This window comes from Triturus cristatus, chromosome 5_2 (genome assembly GCF_964204655.1).
Source record: "Triturus cristatus chromosome 5_2, aTriCri1.1, whole genome shotgun sequence".
NCBI lineage: Eukaryota > Metazoa > Chordata > Amphibia > Caudata > Salamandridae > Triturus > Triturus cristatus.
In genome coordinates, this window is record NC_140588.1 from 889,795,924 (window position 1) to 889,810,929 (window position 15,006).

A 15,006-nucleotide genomic window follows, 5' to 3' on the forward strand; every position below is an offset into this window, starting at 1 on the left:
CCATAGGAGTCGACGACGAAAACGACGCATCTTCACCCCTATGCACCCGCAGCCTGTGGGCTAGGTAACTTGGGTACTCCGGTGCTCATCAGGATAGTGACTATCCTAGTGTCTAGTTTTCAAGTCTCAACTTCCTAGCTACTCCGGAAGTGTCCTAAATCTATCTATTTCTAAACTGTAACATTGCTATTGACTTTTACGCATTACGCGTGAGTGTTTCCACTCTGCACACGAATCCCGTGGGCCTCCCACTTCCTAACTAACGCTAGTGTAGTGTAGCCCCAGCGATTCCCTAGGCCTAGGCCTATTCTATTTCCGTGACAGTGGTTCTTATACCACTTATTTAGTATATGGTTTGCGTGGCCCCTAGGGCCTAACTGTATTACTTACCTGTGTGACTTACTGTATGCATTAATAAGACTGTGTTGTACTTACCTCTAAACTCATAAAGAGTGCTGAGGGTTTGCTGAGAATAAATACACTTTATTTTATATATATATCTGTTGTGGTGTCCTTTCATTTGGTATTCAAGGGATTATATATGGTATCACAGCTGGCTTCACATGCCATTCAGAGTTTAGCCTAAGACTGCTCTTGTCCATGCTACCACTAGGATAGCTGGTCTATAAGGTTGACTTTACAACCAATCACCATAAGGGTATTTGGACTGATATAAGGTGTACACTATAACTAGTGACATCATACATCAGGCCAACTTCTCACAATGTGTGCATGTGTACATATGTTGCATGTGTGGTTGAGTGTGTGCACGTATTTGTGTCTGTATGTATCGGAGTGTAGGGGTATATGCTTTCTACGAGTCCGGAGCCTGTTCGTGCATTTGTGCAACAGTGTGTGCGTGTGCAGGCCTATATGGGTGTGTGCATGCGTCAGTGTGTGTATATCTATGTAAGCGTATATGGAAAGACTGGGAAAGGTACGTTCAGGCGCATATTTACACAAATACTTGTCAAACTTTTTTGTGAATCTAGCCCATAGTTTTTAAATTAAGTGTGAAAGGATTCCTCTTTACCCAATACCATTACCATGTCCTCTTAAACAGGCTCAGCTAACAAATAATTAATCTATCTCAACACGAAAAATTACTGTAGGCGGGATGGGGACCCGGGGGGCAGAAGCGAACAACACACACGTACAGTATAGGGTTTTCAGGGTCTATCTTCTTATGAGACTACCGCTTCCTGGCCCTTTTGTATATCAGTCCCATAAGGCCCATACTACCATTCAAAAGACGTCCTGCAAATCAGATGCACAAACAGAACAAAGGGGGCCGGGGGCAGGGGGGGGGGGGGGGGGGGGAGGAGAGGAATGTGTGAGAAGAGTCCCCTCTTGGCCTGGTCGTTGCGGTCACGTCTTCCCAGGGCACTCAGAGATGAAAGGGAGGGGAAAAAATATGGTAAAACCGGGATTAGTGTAAAGGACCTCTTACTATATACAGTACGTGCTACCACCACCAGACGCCGTGTGGGGGAGGGAACAGGGAGCACAGTGAGGGTTGGCCAGGTGAAGGATCAAACTAAACACCCGTGCCCTACTGCCCTGCACCAGCCCAACCAGAATGATTCTCTTAACGGTACTCGCCTTGTGCCACGACTCGTAGTCTGGGCTGTGGCGTAGGGACCCGGGGCATCCTCTCCCTTCTCTGGGCCGCCAGGTTTGTTTGCGATATCCGATGCTTCCGTGATCTCGTGTCTTTCGTCTCCCTCTCTTTTGGGCTCCTCGACCGATCCGCCTCCTTCTCCTCGCCTTTCCGTCTCAAACGTCACTGCTCCGCGCCATCCACTATCGAACGCCTTTCTGTCTGGATCCCACTCCTTTTGCCGGTCTTGCCCTGATGACTTCAGGTGCGCCTCTGCGTTCCTCCCTAGTGCCGCTAGACCGCTGAGTGTTTCCGGAGATGGTTGTGTGTCCTGCCCTGTTTCTCTCCACTTCCGGTCCGTCGGATCGTCGGACGCCTCACAAATACGTTTGGTTTGAATTATATCTTCGTGTGCATTCTCTGCATTCCTGAATATGCAACTATATTATTCTTGCGTGTTAAGTCTTCCTCTGTAAATACGTATGTGACATTATGCGACTATGTATACAAAGTTTCACTCACTAATGTCAAACTGTAAGTGCGCCAACACCACCGTAATATGGTCCGCGCTATAGAAATCCCCAAATTAATGGGGTGCGAGAGACCCAGAATGGGTAGGGGAAAGGGGGATGTGCCAGGAACAGTATCAAGCAGGTGTGATAATGTCGGCTCTGAATTAATGGGGTGTGAGGGAGTCTCTATATGAGGTAGTGTGTCATCCAGATAATGAAGGAAGTAAGTATCTGTGAAATGGACGTAGGAAGGGAAAGGTGAGTGGAGAATCAATGGGGAGGATGGACTGTGGATGGAGGGAGAGAAGGTTAGAAATGTGGAGATTAGAGAGTAACAGGGCAGCAGGAAGAAGCAGGGTCAGCGGCGGGCTAGGTTGGTGGTGTGTTGAAGACAGAGGAGGGGAGTGATTCAGAAAACGAGAGAGGGGAGAAAAAGCATAAAAGCTGCACCGCCATTGCATCAGGTGCACTTCCGTAATTGGGGTCAGTGGCAGGTCAGCTGGTAACTGTAAACATGAGGCTCGCGTGCTGGCAAAAGGGGAGGAGCGTGATGAAATGTAATGGACAGCGGTGCCTCTGCTGCAGTGCGGTCACCTCCAGGCTGCAGGCTCGACCCGTGGCGCGTGCAGGTGCGAGGCTGGCCCGTGCAAGCCGCGGTGTGCAGCCTCCTCTGGGGTGCACATTCACCCTTTAGTAGCGTGCGACCCTACTGCTACGGTCCAAGGAGATGGAGTAGTTTCTTTTCTGTAACTCCAGTTCTGTAGTAGGGGTATCTCTGTTATAGTCATAATCTAGTGAATAGTCCCGCCCATGTGCGCGGACCCCGGAGCAATAAAAAATAATCTCTAAAAGGTGACAAATCATGCAGACCTGCATACACCTTTAAGAGAGAATTTAATTTAAAGACAGATAATGCAGCCTATACCCACAGGCTACACTGTCCAGTACTTCAACTAGAATTCCACCAATATCCACAAACAGCACTGCCTGTCCAGTTTTTCTCCACATAGGAAAAAACCCTGCCTCTACCAGCAAAAGCCTCTGGAATGATAGAGAGGAAGGAGTGGACAGACAAGCCCCATAGGCTGCCATTATGTGGCTTGGAACAGGATACTGTGCCTTTAAGAAAACTTTCCAGTTTTCCAGAACTTTCCCCAGTATCCCAGAATGCCCAGCAGGTCCCATTTACTTTCAGTTCTTTTTGAAGGCGTAGCACGCCAGACCTGTAGCATTCTTCATATGAATAAGTATCTCTCCACCGGGGAGGAGGGCGGGCGCTTATGACTATAACAGAGATACCCCTACTACAGAACTGGAGTTACAGAAAAGAAACTACTCCTTCTGTAGTAGGGGATCTCTGTGTATAGTCATAATCTAGTGAATAGAATGGCAAGCCCATCCCCACACAACAAAAGCGGTGGAGAACACACAAGACACTACCACTACTGTGCGAACAAATTTCGCAGCGAAGCCTGCCCAACCTGAGCATCTGCCCTGGCATCCGTGTCCAGACAGTAATGCGCAGCAAAAGTATGGACCGACTTCCAAGTGGCCGCCTTACAGATTTCCGCAATCGGAACATTACGCAGCAAAGCCGTCGTGGCAGCTTTGCCCCTGGTGGAATGAGCCTTAGGTTTACCCCCTAAGGTCTTATTAGCCTTTTGATAACACAACTGTATGCAGGACACAATCCACCGAGAGATGGACTGCTTAGAGGTCGCAAGACCAGTCCTGACTGAGCCATAATTAACAAACAATTGGTCAGACCTACGAATATCCGTGGTCTTATCCAGATAAAATTTCAACACCCTTCGGACATCCAGGGAATGGAGAGCCCTTTCCGCTGGTGAAGAGGGATTCTGAAAGAACGTAGGTAAAGTTATGGTCTGATTGACATGAAAGTCAGAGATAACCTTAGGAAGGAACTTAGGGTGAGTACGCATCACAACCTTAGCAGCATGAAACACAGTATAAGGTTCTTGACAACATAATGCCTGAAGTTCACTCACCCTGCGGGCCGATGTAATGGCCACTAGGAACGCCGCCTTCCAGGATAGGTGCTGCAATGAAGCCTTGTGAATAGGTTCAAAAGGCTCTCTCATCAGTCTGGACAGCACCACATTCAAGTCCCAAGAAGGCGAGGGAAGTCTGACAGGAGGGAACACCTTCTTCAAGCCTTCCAAAAAATCCTTGACCACAGGAATCTGAAAGAAGGACGTCTGTGAAGGGCACTTCCTGTAAGCAGTCAAAGCAGCCAGATGAACCTTAATGGAATGGAAATTAAGGCCAGACTGCGCCAGATGCAAAAGGTATGGAAGGATGACATCTTCCTTACATGTTGTCGGATCAAAGCTCTTGGACTTGCACCAGATACAGAACCTCTTCCACTTGTAAGCATAGGATGTCCTAGTGGAAGGTCGCTTAGACTCCTTCAGAATGTCCATACAATCGTCTGGTAGATTCAGATGACCATATTGCACTATTTCAGGAGCCATGCCGCCAAACTCAAAGACGAGAGGTTGGGGTGCACCATCCGCCCCCCGAACTTCGTGAGAAGGTCCGGCCTGCACGGCAATCGCATGTGAGGAAGGAGAGACCGGTGAAGAAGGTCCGTGAACCACCACTGCCTGGGCCACTCCGGGGCGATCAGGATCATCCGCGCCCTGGACTGGGACAGCTTGATGAGCACCGCCGGAATCAGGGGAATGGGTGGAAAAGCGTACAGAAGGCTGTTCGACCAATCGATCCATAGCGCATTCCCCAGCGTCCCCCGCTGGTAGTACCTGGATGCGAAGTCTCGGCATTTGCTGTTTTCGGCGGTGGCGAACAGATCTACGTCTGGAGTCCCCCACCTTGCGAAGACTTCTCCTAGTACTTCGTCGTTTATGACCCATTCGTGGTTTTCCTGAATCAGCCTGCTCAAGGCATCCGCCTGAGCATTCTGCACCCCTGGCAGATGCGTGGCCGTAATCGTCAGTCCTCGGGCCAGCAGCCAGCGCCAGATCGCCTGCGCCTCCTGCGACAGAGTGCGCGATCTCGACCCCCCCTGCTTGTTGAGGTAATACATCGTGGTTGTATTGTCCGTCTGTATCAGCAGCGAGTTGGTCTGGAAGGACGGAAGGAAAGCCTTCAGTGCCAGGAAGACAGCTCTGAGTTCCAGGAAATTGATGTGGTACGTCGATTCCAAGGGAGACCACTTCCCTTGAATCTGCAGGTCCCCGGAATGCGCACCCCAGCCCTGGAGAGAAGCATCCGTCACCACATTCGTCGTGGGAATGTCCTTGTGGAAGGGAACCCCCTGGAGGAGGTTTTCCGCCGAACACCACCACTTCAGAGACTGACGAGCATGTAGAGACAGTCGGATCTTGTCGTCCCAAGAGCCTGTCCTCTGATCCCACTGATCCTCCAAGCACTCCTGCAGTGGTCGCATGTGTAGGCGTGCGTGCGGAGTGAGGAAGATACAGGAGGCCATCGATCCCAGTAGAGACGACACCTTCCTCACAGTCGTCGATGGAGCAGTCCTGAGGTCCTGAGCCTTCCGAAGGAGTGATAACCGCCTCTCCTCCGAAGGAGACACGCTTGCTGACCTCGTATCTATGGAGGCCCCCAGGTACTGTATGCACTGTACCGGAGACGGGACCGATTTGGACATGTTGACGTGTAACCCCAGCTTGTTCAAGAGCTCGCACGTCCATCGGAAGTGTTCTTGCGCTTCCTCGAAGGATGACGCCTTGATCAGCCAATCGTCCAGATACGGGTAGACAAACACCTTGTTCCTCCGCAGGTGTGCCGCCACCACCGCCATGCACTTCGAAAAAGTCCTGGGAGCAGACTTTAGCCCGAATGGCAGTACTGTGTATTGATAGTGATTGGCGCCGACTTGGAATCGCAGGAACTTCCTGTGCTTCCGTGCTATGGGCACATGAAAGTACGCATCCTGTAGATCTATGGCACAGAGCCAGTCTCCCCGTTGCAGCTGAGGGTAAATCTGGTGCAACGATAGCATGCGAAACTTCTCTCTGCGAATCCACTTGTTTGCTTGTCGCAAATCCAGAATGGGCCTGAACTCGTTCTTGTCCTTCTTGCGAACGAGGAAGAACCGAGAGTACAGACCTCTTCCCCTTTGAGACAAAGGTACTTCTTCTACCGCCTTTTTTCTCAACAAGATGTCTGCCTCCGCCTGGAGCTTCCTCAGCTGGAAGCGAGAGCTGACCGGCGGAATCGCTGGAGGCGGGCTGATGAACCGAAGACTGTATCCATTGCAAACAATATTCAGCACCCACTTGTCCGGAGTAATTTTTCTCCACTCTGCCGGAAAAAATTGGATGCTTCCCCCCACTGGAGTGGGTAACGGTTGAGGGGGAAGTAACAGCTCAGGGCCGAGACCCGGCCGGGCCCTTGTTCGTGGTAGTAGCCTGCTGGCCTCCTCTACCCCTCTGGCGCTTCTGGAAGGGCTTGCGGAACTGCTGCTGTTGTGGCTGCTGCTGTCCCGAGCCCTGCCCACGCCCTCGGCCCGACGACCCGAACCTCCTCTGGAACGGTCGTTTCTTTTTCTCGGCCTTCTCTAACCCGACGGCCGTCAGGGTTTCCGCTTCAGCCTTCATGCGGGCCATTTCATCGTCCGCATGCTTCCCGAACAGGGTTTCCCCCGAGAAGGGCAGGTTGGCCACTCTCTGCTGCGCCTCCGGCTTGAGGGACGTCAGGCGCAACCAGGAATGGCGCCGCTGGTGGACGCCATGACAGTAGGCGTGGGCGGCCAATAGCGATACATCCGCCGCTGCGCTGATCGTTTGGTTAGAAACCAGCATGCCTTCGCGCACCGTCTCCAAGAAGTCCTCCTTCTTGTCTCGTGGCAGGAGGTCCGCATATTGCTGCAGGGATTCCCACAGGGCCCAGTCGTAACGGCCCAACAACGCCCCTGCACTCGCCGCCTTCATCGTGGTGGCGGCGGTACCACACACCTTCCTGCCCGCAGAGTCCAGCCAGCGGCTTTCCTTGTCCGGTGGCACCGTGGAGGCCGGGGCGGTCGCATGTTGTTTTCTCGCCGCCGTCACGATAACCGAATCCGGCTTCGGGTCCCCTCTCAAAAAGGACGGATCCGACTCCGGGGCCCTATATTTCTTCATGAGCCTGGACGGAGCGGCCTTCGCTGTTGCGGGAGTGAGGAACAGTTCCAAGGCTGGTTCCACCAGTCCAGGCACGAGAGGCAGGAGGGGGCGAGACAAGTGTCTTTTATGAAGCGTCTCAAATATCACGGACGTCGTGGGTGTTGGAACCGTCACCGTGATATTCAGCTTCGCAGCCCCTCGCAACAGCACCTCCTGGAACGAGACCAAGTCGTCCACCGGCGACACCCTAGTCCCCGGGGAGTCCGACAGCGTCGGGGAAAGGTCCCTGTCCGAGGAGCGCGACCTGGACCTATACCTCCTGCGGCGTCGTCTAGAGTCTGACGAGGATCGCCCTCGGCTCCGCGATCGTCGCCTCCTGTGAGAGCGGGAGCGCGACCTCTTCGGCTTAGGCCTGTCCGCCGGTCTCGCTGGTCCAGGCGACCGTGGGCGTCGTGGCTTCGGGGTCCCCTGCGGCGGAGTCGGGTACCGTGGAAGGGAAACCGACCTCGGGGGGACCGGCGGCGGTCCCGCAGGAGTGCGTGGCAGCAACAGAGGCTGGGGTGGCGGAGACAGAGTCCGCGGCCGCGGAGGAGGCGGTGGCGGAGGTGGAGACGGTGGTGGAGGAGGTGGCGGCGGTGGGGGAGGCGGTGGCAGAGGTGGGAGAGGAGGAGGCGACGGAGGCATCCGAGGCGGGGTATACACCACCGAGTACACCGATCCCGGCGACTCTCTCTTCCTCGACGTCGATCTTCTCCTCGACGTCGACCTGTGCCTCGACGTCGACCTGTGCCTCGACGGCGATCTTCTCGGCGTCGATCTCTTCTTCGGCGTCGACTTTTGTCTCGACGTCGATCTCCGCCTCGACGGCGACCTCCGCCTCCACGGCGACCTTCGCCTCGACGGCGACCTTCGCCTCGACGGCGACCTTCGCCTCGACGGCGACCTCCTTCTCTTCATCGACGGCGAGCTGCGATCCCTCGACGCCGAACGCCGACGCCGGGTCTTCACTCGACGTCGACCGCTGGACGAAGCCGAAGATGGCGTCGTCGCCGACGACGCCGATGTAGTCGACGGCGGCCTATTCAGGTCCCTCGACGGCGATCGTCGACGCTTCTCCCCAGAGCCCTGGGGAGACGGCGAACAGACGGTGGTCATCCTCCTCGACGTCGCCGTCGACGCCCTCGACGTCGACGGGGAGCGCTTACTGGTCTTCCTGCCCCTGGGGAGCCCCCCAGAGGCCTCAGTATGGGCCAAATCAGCCCCTCCAGACCCACCTGGTGCCTTCAGTCTTCGCTCCTCCAGAGCTTGAAGTCTGCTCTTCATCCTGTCCCTCAGGGTCCTGGCTGAAAACGAGTGGCAGATGGTACAGCTTTCAGGCACGTGGGACTGGGGAAGGCAAGCTATGCACACCTCGTGTGGGTCAGTTTTAGCCTTCTTTCGACCACACTCCGGGCACTTGTCGAACAAGCCAGGCATGTTGACAGTACCAGCTACTAAACACAAGAAAAAGTGACAAAAATTGCCAAAATCTCAATGAAAACCTTGAAAAAGGGAGAGCTCAATGCTCCAGGGTCCTGCTAGCAGGAGCCGGAAAAAAGAACTGAAAGTAAATGGGACCTGCTGGGCATTCTGGGATACTGGGGAAAGTTCTGGAAAACTGGAAAGTTTTCTTAAAGGCACAGTATCCTGTTCCAAGCCACATAATGGCAGCCTATGGGGCTTGTCTGTCCACTCCTTCCTCTCTATCATTCCAGAGGCTTTTGCTGGTAGAGGCAGGGTTTTTTCCTATGTGGAGAAAAACTGGACAGGCAGTGCTGTTTGTGGATATTGGTGGAATTCTAGTTGAAGTACTGGACAGTGTAGCCTGTGGGTATAGGCTGCATTATCTGTCTTTAAATTAAATTCTCTCTTAAAGGTGTATGCAGGTCTGCATGATTTGTCACCTTTTAGAGATTATTTTTTATTGCTCCGGGGTCCGCGCACATGGGCGGGACTATTCACTAGATTATGACTATACACAGAGATCCCCTACTACAGAAGGGCAGTTTTTCAAAACACGTAATTATTTTTAAGGATACAGAGAAACAAAATATAACAAGGAAAACTCAAAATATGCAAATTTCCATATATGAGAGAAGTGGTTTGCCCCCAACTCTCTAAAACAAAATACAGTGAACAAGAATGAAAAACATGCATAATCACCCTTGATTCAGTAGAAGATAGGGTTACATAACTCACAAAATGGGGAATAGCACTACAGTGCATAACTGGGTAAAAAGATTACAAACTGACTGTTTTGAGTATCAATAATGAAAATAGTCCAAGGACTCGGTGGAAGAGAAAAAAAAGAAATAGAAAGTATAAAGAGAATATAGTACAGACTGAGCTGAGAGAACAGAGGTTGCCGAGTATGACAGAAAAAGAGCAAATGTAAGGGTGAAACAAGCAAAAGCGTAAGCACGGTGCGTTGTGTGTAACCTGACACACGAAGAATGCAGCTGCCACCCTGCACGCCCCTGCAAGCAAAACGCTGTGGGAGTGAATATTTGCAAAATAAGTGGGACATTCACTTGGTTTTGGCCATTTGCATGCTTCCATTATTGAAAGACACACACAAAGGTCAATCCGATATGTGGGAGGAGTCAAACCCACACGAAGAAGTTGAAAGTGCTCACAAGAAGCCTCCCATAGGGCAGAGCATGCGCGCTGCGCTAGGCTTGACCTAAAAAGCAATCACAGACATGGTGGTCTGCTGACCCCAGCAGGCTGCCATTCCTCCGACTGTGGCCAAAGATAGAGGGATGCAATTTGCAACCTACCTCATAAATATTTGATGTGGTAGGTTGAATTTCAACCTTCTACAATTCTGTATTTTGTGAACCAACCTATTTGAACATACGTCGGTTCCCAAAAACAATTTGGTAAAAGTCTGCTCTCAACTTACCACCACTTTTACCTAATCGATTCTTTGTACGAGGCCCAGAGTGCTTTAAAATAGAAAAGGATTTGCTGTGCTTGAAAAAAAATACACAATGGACTAATCTCCCTACCCATTGTACATACTTGAAAGCAGTGTTGCTACTCAACTAGAACAATTAATTACGGACTACCACCTGTTTGACAAACTTAAGTTTGGATTCAGGGGGGGAGGGGGTTCTATAGTACTGAAACCCCTATTCTGCAAATAGCTCATGATGCCTTATGCATTTTGGACAATGGTGACTCGTGTCTAATCATCCTTCTTGACCCGTCCGCAGCCTTTAATGGGGGTCAACCATGTAACACTCTTGAGCACCCTCAGAGGATAAAATTGAGTTAAAAGGTGCCATCAAGTTTGAATTTCCGCCTAACTAGAAAACCGCTCCCTGCAAAACAAAGCAACAATTTTCCAACTATGCACTCATAGGATAAAGCATTTTTCAATGCTCAAGGCTATCTCCAACTTTCAATAATTTGCAAGTGAACTTCTCACCCCACTGATAAAAAAACTCTCTGAATATTATATCATCTCTATGCCGATGCTATACAACTACACCTGAGGTCTTAACCTGTTTAAGAATAAACTTAGAAGACAATGAATCCTGTGTGGTTTCTCACCACTTATACTCTCTTATGACTTGAATTCTTATGCATATCTCCGCTAAAAAAGCAGAATCCCAATCCAAACATGGGTTGTCTCACATAACATAATGGACTGTAGACATAACAGTATCAGATGTGTGAAATCTCTTGGGTTCAATCTTGCTAAACTTTCAAGCTTGCGAAAACATTACAAAGAAGATTGCCCAGTACCAGTGCAGGATCATACGCTGCACCAGACTTCAAAAGAGTGGTATGGTACAATCTTTGCTCTCATCAAGGTTTGGGCATAGGAATGCCCTGTTTTCTTACACTACAGCGGCATTCTCCTAAGGCAACTCTGCACATGCAGCTCAGTAGTGGAATGTTTTGAACACAACACTAGCCATAACAACCCTTAATTAGCTTCTCATAGAATATAGAAGCTTTAGCAAAATATTCTGCCTTATCCCCAAGGCAATGCAATGTGTTTTCCTAAGATACCTGGCACAAACGTTCAGCCCTCTGGGTGCAGTCACTCCATGCTCCTCATAACAAAGAGCCATCTCACATACGTTTTGGTAACACCCCAAAATATGTAATCCTATTCTACTGACAATGACCACTAACCCATTGCTGAGTCCTACAAAAAGGACCTAAAACAACTTCCACTCCAGCAAAAAATAATCCTATAATCATTGCAAATTTTGAGCTTGGCATTAAACCCCAAGAGAAGAAATCTATTTTATTCTCTTATAAACCAGCTCATAACCGGTCTCTTGCTATCACTTTTCCTGCAGGGACGATTCCAAGTAAAAAAAAGTTTTATTATTCTACATTTGCTAGTGTAACATACATACCCCATGTAAAGAGGACTGGGACCAGGAGTCTAGCATGCTCTGTATAAATCTTATAAATAAATACTATTGGAGCCCGTTCCCCCTACCTGATGAGCAGTTAAGCTTCCATTCACTTAGATGTTCACAGCAATAAGAATACTCTAGGGTGCAAGACTTGCCACCAGAACTAGGGAGAATTGCCACCAACATTTCTCTCAACTTTGACGTGAAGGGTCTCCTTGGAGCACAGATGAAGAATATATGCACATGGAGATTCTTTGTGGCAAGGAAAGAATCCCAAAATTGGGCCTTGGGGAGTAGTGCCCATATGGAATTAGAGGCACTTTATCATCAACAGAAAAACCGCCTTGAATATTTATGTTCCTAAACTCCGTCCCAACCTAAATTTGTCCATAGCAACGACCTCTTTAAACCAGGCGCCATCCACACCCCTACGTGGTGCAAGGTCCCAGACTAGGTCCTGTCAGAGAGCCTTGGAAAGGTACCATCCAATACTGTTGAAAAACCGTGTTACCATGTGATTCAAGCTGAACTGTCATCCACCTCGACTGAAAAAGTAAATGCTCGCCAGTTGTCTCCTCTCCTAGGTATGCTGGGTGGATTCCTTTACTACCAGATACCCAAAAGACCAACTGCCTTCTGCGGCACTCATGGGGTTGGCATCTAACTACCAAATTCAAACCTCATTTGCCTCATGCATACAAACACTTACGCTCTACAGGCTCAGACACAGAGAGGGATGGGAGAACTCTATAATTTACTGAATGAACTTTGACAAGTACAGTGAATTTTTAGATGTATTAATAGATTTCACTGACATGGACTGTAAGATAACGACAGTATTTAACAATAAAGACTGAAGTGATTAATCTGTCTCCTGTTACATCTTTCTGCTACACAGCAATGTACAGGATGGAACAGACTATTCTACCAGCTTAGTAGGAGTACAAGTGAAATACCATCCTTCAAAGAATTATGAAGTACAGTGATGGATATGAAAATATTTCTTAACTGTTCATCTTCAGTTCAACCTCAGTGGACATTTCACAAGTATACAGAGATGACTTGCCCTCATCCTTACCCAAAAGGATACATTTTTCAGGAATACCAAAGCTGGATAATTGGTAGCTTAGAACCACCTTATGTTCCTTGTATATGAGATTCTGAATAGTAGCCAACAGGAACATTTTCTGCTGACACACTTCCCCAAAGTCCCAAGACAGACGGGATATGTGAGAAAATTCTTGGTGTTAACAAGTGTTGCCTTGTTAACACCAAGAATGTTCCCAGAGAATAATGCACCAACAGGCTTTGCATTTACCTCTTTTCATTTTAACTGATCTACCCAAACTTTAAGTCAACTAAAGGAGTAGAAGAACAGCAGAATCTATTTCCTTAATTACTGAGGCCATGCCTTACTAGTGGCATACATGATCATGTTGGAAAGGACCTTGGGCTTTACAGTTTGGCAAATAAGGTACTCCATCACAAACTCTAAAAACCTTGTCTCTGATGGCTATGGTAGTGGGCTTTTACCAAGGATTTTGAGTTTTGTTTAACAGTACACACAACTTTAACGTACCTCCGATCAGGGTAAACCATAACTTCAAGACCATGGTCTGGCCATCGTATTATTATTTCCCTCACACTCGGTTTTTTGTGTACTCTAGAACCCATGTCTTTCACTTAGCATACCAAATTGCAAGGAACATCTCTCTGAACAGAATCTATAGTTGCATCAACTTTGCTATGCAATCCTTGATCATCCTGGTTTTGCAAAGACCATACACCTCTGACTGAACTATGCGGAGAAATGTAAAATACTGCAAAATTAATCTTACCTGTGAGTGGAAATCTTTGGAGCATTCTTTTCATGCAGTCGGTGTCAGATTGGTCAGCTGGGTGTGTAAGCCTTAACACCCCATCTTGTGGATATGTGGCTTCCACAGGGAAATAAGCAACATCTATTGCGACTCTGTGGTTGAGATCTAAAAATGAGAAGACATGTGAAGCAATGAACATCATATCAAGACTGGACAATAGAAAGTGAACCATGTAATGTTGAAAGTTAGAGCATCATCTTCATGTGGCTCCCAATGGCCAAGGCGACCATAGAGGCATCAATTAGTTCACGTTATGGTGTTAAAGAAAAAACGTAAGTTATGGCAAAAAATAAGTATCTATGTAACAGTGCTTAAAATGTATTTTGATTGGTAAGAGTGATATAGAGTTTCTTGTTAACATTAAGTTGGTCCTATTCAAACCAAGTATCAGAGTGGTGAGGCTTACTCATGAACTCTTGATGGGATCTAAAGGATGAGGACTGCAGGAGCGAGGAAATACTTTTTTGAAGAGATAATTAATGTAGAAAAATATGCATATTAAGACATGTGTAGTTGCAGACTCCTGTAAGCTATAAAGCAAAAGGCATTGTCGAATTCCTAGCCATTCCTTTACAAAGTGTTTGCAATAAATCGGCTCCAAATGACAATACTTGCAGTCACAACTGGGATCGTCATAGCAAGTGTTGTAAAACGGGCCTTTCTAAGGTCCTTTCCATCAACTTTCTGATTTTGTCCCTCCTGGTTCTCTACTGATCTATGTGCTAGCCTTAGGACTTTGAGCACATTTGACACTGCCATTCAGTGCCACAGCGTTGGTGCACACCTGAATGGCTGATTTTAGTTAGATGTAAGTCCCTTGTCCAGGGGTAAGACATATACCTAGGGCATGTAACCCAAATGCTCCTTCGTGGGCATGCGCATAAGAAACAATTGATGGACTAAATGCTGGACAATGCAAACATTCACCCCCAGTCACAAGGATCTGGGTTTAATCCATCATTCTTTTGCTCACCACACCACCCCAGTTTAGACCCAGCCATATGCAAATCAGTCTTGACCCTGTTCCTTGTGGGAACAGTCCAGCCCGAGCTGCAAAGCCAGGTCCTCCCTGGACCGGAAATAAGCATCCTAGGACTGGTTTCAGGGCATCACCCTTCTTCAGCCAGCCTAGCTGGAATCCAGTGGTGTGGTGAGCACGGGACCCACGTCTGGACATACCCTTCCCACTTAAGGCGACATATGCAAAAGAAACAATTGATGGATAGAATGCTGGACAATGCAAAAATTCACCCCCAGTCACAAGGATCTGGGTTTAATCCATCATTCTTTTGCTCACCACAACACCCCAGTTTGGACCCAGCCATATGCAAATCAGTCTTGACTGTTCCTTGTGAGAACAGTTCAGCCCGAACTGCCAAGCCAGGTCCTCCCTGGACCGGAAACAAGCATCCCAAGACTGATTTCAGGGCATCACCCTTCTTCAGCCAGGTTAGCTTGAATCCAGTGGTGTGGTGAGCACGGGAC

General features: G+C 48.9%; 1 protein-coding gene across 3 annotated transcripts in view; it reads right to left on the reverse strand.

Moving 5' to 3' along the window:
* The window catches only part of RADX (RPA1 related single stranded DNA binding protein, X-linked), a 529,236-nt gene that overhangs the window by 120,407 nt on the left and 393,823 nt on the right, over window positions 1-15,006 (reverse strand). For all 3 annotated transcript variants that reach the window (XM_085608034.1, XM_085608035.1, XM_085608033.1), the window contains exon 13: window positions 13,480-13,626. In XM_085608034.1, the coding sequence (XP_085464160.1) occupies window positions 13,480-13,626 (147 nt within the window). The remainder of the gene's footprint in view (window positions 1-13,479; window positions 13,627-15,006) is intronic.